The sequence below is a fragment of the Populus euphratica genome, unplaced genomic scaffold, assembly GCF_000495115.2.
Source record: "Populus euphratica unplaced genomic scaffold, PopEup_1.0 scaffold1481.1, whole genome shotgun sequence".
In the NCBI taxonomy this organism is placed as follows: Eukaryota; Viridiplantae; Streptophyta; class Magnoliopsida; order Malpighiales; family Salicaceae; genus Populus; species Populus euphratica.
In genome coordinates this window covers 5852-9462 of record NW_011501329.1, presented here as the reverse complement: position 1 = coordinate 9462, position 3611 = coordinate 5852, and the positions used below count along the sequence as shown (strand labels likewise).

The window sequence follows — 3611 nt, the reverse complement described above, 5'->3', positions numbered from 1 at the left end:
GAGAGTTGGGGGGGGGGGGGGGATTTTTGATCTCAATAATTAATAACCAGTGGAATGGCCATACCACCCATGAAATTACTGAGACTTTTGAACACCATGTAAAACTATGAAGTGTAATTTCTTTTACTTATTTGTTCATATTTTGGGGAATAAAAGCATCTCTAGATCTTTTCACTTTATCATGATACTTTACGAGTCATTTAAGGGATTTTGTAGAACCATATACCTGATTGGAGATTTTATCACTACTCAAATGGAAATTTTGAAGTTGATGGAGTTGAATAGAATTATCAATAAAAGGTAGAAAGGAATAAAAATGTGATCATCCCTTTTGCATGGCCTGTAAAGTGTACTTTATCATTAGTGTGATCATCCCTTTTGCATGGCCTGTAAAGTGTACTTTATCCTAAATCCTGTCATATATGTTGAATGATGGTTGAGTATTTTTAGTTGGTCTTTGCTTCCTTGCATTGTTGCTCAAGAATCCTTTGTAATTTTTTACAGGGATGCCATCGCTTGAGAGGAAGGAGAGCTGGTTCATCTCTATACCTTGATGTACATATTGTGGTGGGTTGTTCTTCTGAATGTCAAGTTGTTTGATGCTTTTGTGGTACAATTCGAAGTTTAGTTGAAAAACTGAATTTATGTTAAGACAATTGACCTTGTGGTTTCTCTCTTGATTTATACTTGCAGGTTGATCCTTTTCTTAGTGTTAGTGCTGCTCATGAAATCGGTGAAAATGTTCGCCAGGAAATTCACAACTCCCATCCAGGAATAGCTGAAGTTTTTATACACATAGGTATGATACTTGATTCTATCATCTGCCATAAATGGTCGAGAGAGAGGGTAACACAATGGATGACATCTTTTGGATAATTATTATTTGACTTAAAAGCCTTCGAAATCAAATTGGGTAGTCCCAACAAGGAGTGTCAGTTGGATCCTGTTTATTTTAGTTGTTAATCCAAAGTTCCAAACCCTTGATTTTCTGTTTGCCTTCTAATTTCTTGGTCAACATGGTCTATAAAATGATTCAATGTCTAACCATCTTTCTTATGTCCTTATTTTGCTTTCCAGATTAAGTGTCATTACCGTTTGTCTAACAATTCACCATATGTGATCACCTTTTCCCTTTACATATATACAATTGACTCTACAGTTGTGTCCTATTACATTTTCTAATGTGCTTGCAGATCCCGCATATTTATGTATTTCTCCTACTATGATGGATCAAGAAGAAAATTTAAATGGAAAAGGGAATCAGAATAAAAAGATTTCTTTGGATGACAAAGACATTGAATTGATTGTTTCTGGCGTTTTCTCATCAAAGATCCCGGAGGTATTTGTCTCATTTTATTGTTTTAACCTTTTCTTTCTTTCAATCTATAAGAGGTTTTAATGGATTTCAGAAAATAGAGGTTGAGCGTATAACCCGCCACCTGATGCAAGGCAATATATTACTCCAAATTGAAATTTCCATGCGCCCTAGCATCTTGATTAGGTATGTAAGCCAGCCTTTTGATGTTCTTGATCATCATGCTGTGCTGTGTTTGATATTTTTCCTTGCGGCATCATAGGGACGCCATGGAACTGGCAGGAGAAGCAGAAAAGGAAATCTTAAAGGCATCCTCTAGTATCATTCAAGTTGGTTTTCTGCTAAGATTAGGGAGTCCCATCCCCAAGTTTGTCAATGAATAGTTGGGATGCCTCAGGGACGGAAGCTCATCCACTGATCTGCATGTTTGTATTTTAGAACAGTGCATTTGTTGGATTTTGTATACATAGTCCCTAACCCTGAAAGCGGAATTGTCTAATTGCTTATGAGAGGTACCATACAAAGACCGCTAGGAGTAACCCCATAACATTCTATAAAATAAAACAGCAGGATGGAATTGCATATCATTGGAAGCCATGATATCTGAAGAAACCCTTGTTAAAAAAAATAAAAATTCACGCCTTTCTCGCTTTGTCACCTATTCTAATTTATAAATTTTGTTTTCAATTATCTATTATAATTTATTTGGTGTTCTTCTGTACTGGGTCAAGAACATAATTCGGAGGATAATTATCCATCATGATTCTTTAAGTTCCTCAGTGATTATTAAACAAATTAATTGGTAAAATTTGTCAATTTATCTTTAATTGAAAATCTAAGTTAAACATAAATGCTTACACAAGGTTACTGGGCCGCTTCAATAAATTAAAAAATTACCTCGGTCACATTATAATTAGCTTAGGTCACATTATAATTACTTAGTTCATTAATACGAGTCATAAGTCATACAGCATACATGTAATATTCTCTTCAATGTTTTACCATATTTTCAACCATCACTAATACAATCTTTTATAATTTAATGACCACCTATAATCTGTCTTAGAACATTTCTTGTTCATCAACCACACACACATGTATAACAGAAGAACATAAAAGGCATAAACATATAATATAATTGTGCATAAGTGTCAATTTTTATAACTACTTAAACATACAAAGTATCACAATAAAAGACCCATCTTAATGAAATGCTCCTTGTATGCCTTGAGAGGCAATCCTTTTTGATCAATGGGTCAACAATCATAGAAGTGCAACTAATGTTTTTAATTGAAACTAATGGTTTCTAGACCCTCTCTAGCAACCAAATATTTCGAATTTATATGTTATGTACCATTAGAATGCTTTCAATTCTTAAAGAAAAAAAATTGCTATGATATTATCACAATATATCTTTAATGGTTGGATAATTGAGTCCTTATCAATTTTGTTCTATTTAATATTTTATTTTTTTTATTGGAATGATAAATTTTAATTCCAAAATAGTTTATCATTACATTTCATGATCATGCAATATGTGTGTATGATTCAAAATATTAATTCAATATACATTATTGATATATGATTTATGCTTGAGATTGTGTTAGAGTTGTTCCCTTTAACTTTTCAAAAATATCTTACTTTCTGTAATTTGTTAAAATTTGCAATGTGTTTTCCCACAATTATTTACAGGTATAATCCAATCACCAAAGCCATGAGCCAACTAATAGAAACCTCCAAATAATATTCCAATAGTCCATAAATTGAAACAGATTAAACAAAGAACAAGAAGGTATCTTAGCAATGCAATCCTAGCACTCTTGTTTACTCGAAGATAAATAGATTCAATCATATAGAAACAAATAGAAAGTTCAAAGGGAAGATTAAAATGAATAATTTAATAAAGTATAAAGTAGCAGACAAAAAAGGCTAACGTGCAGATTGTGAAGCTTTACAAAATGATTTGCATAATAAAAATTAAACATACATGTAACCCCATCACTGGAACCATCCTATAATTTGCCTGCAATAAAAAAGAAACAAACAAAACAACAAAATTCTAACCCATTTATAATTCAAATACGAAACTCATAAAGGAGAAATAATTAAGCATAAATAAAACTGCAAACATAGAAAGATAACAGATTCAAAAGAGGATGAAAAAGAACAAGTAAACACAAGGGAAAGAAAAGGAAATTAAATATACCAACCATGATGCTGCGTCAAGAAAGCTTTAGCTGCAATATGCAAAACCTGTTTTTATAGATAAATTCAAATAAAAGAAATTATAAAAAAT

At 32.2% G+C, this 3611-nt stretch overlaps 1 protein-coding gene across 2 annotated transcripts in view; it reads left to right on the top strand.

Annotated features, from left to right (window-relative positions):
- The window catches only part of LOC105117689 (metal tolerance protein 2-like), a 6206-nt gene extending 4307 nt beyond the window's left edge, over positions 1–1899 (top strand). The window contains exons 7-11 of one of the 2 annotated variants that reach the window (XM_011015434.1): positions 505–567; positions 694–799; positions 1194–1339; positions 1410–1501; positions 1578–1899. In XM_011015434.1, coding sequence (XP_011013736.1) covers positions 505–567; positions 694–799; positions 1194–1339; positions 1410–1501; positions 1578–1698 — 528 coding nt within the window. In that variant the 3' untranslated portion in view covers positions 1699–1899. Of the gene's footprint in view, positions 1–504; positions 568–693; positions 800–1193; positions 1340–1390; positions 1502–1577 lie in introns of those variants that run through there. The other variant, XM_011015435.1, reaches the window with a different exon arrangement.
- The last annotated feature ends 1712 nt before the right edge of the window (positions 1900–3611 follow it).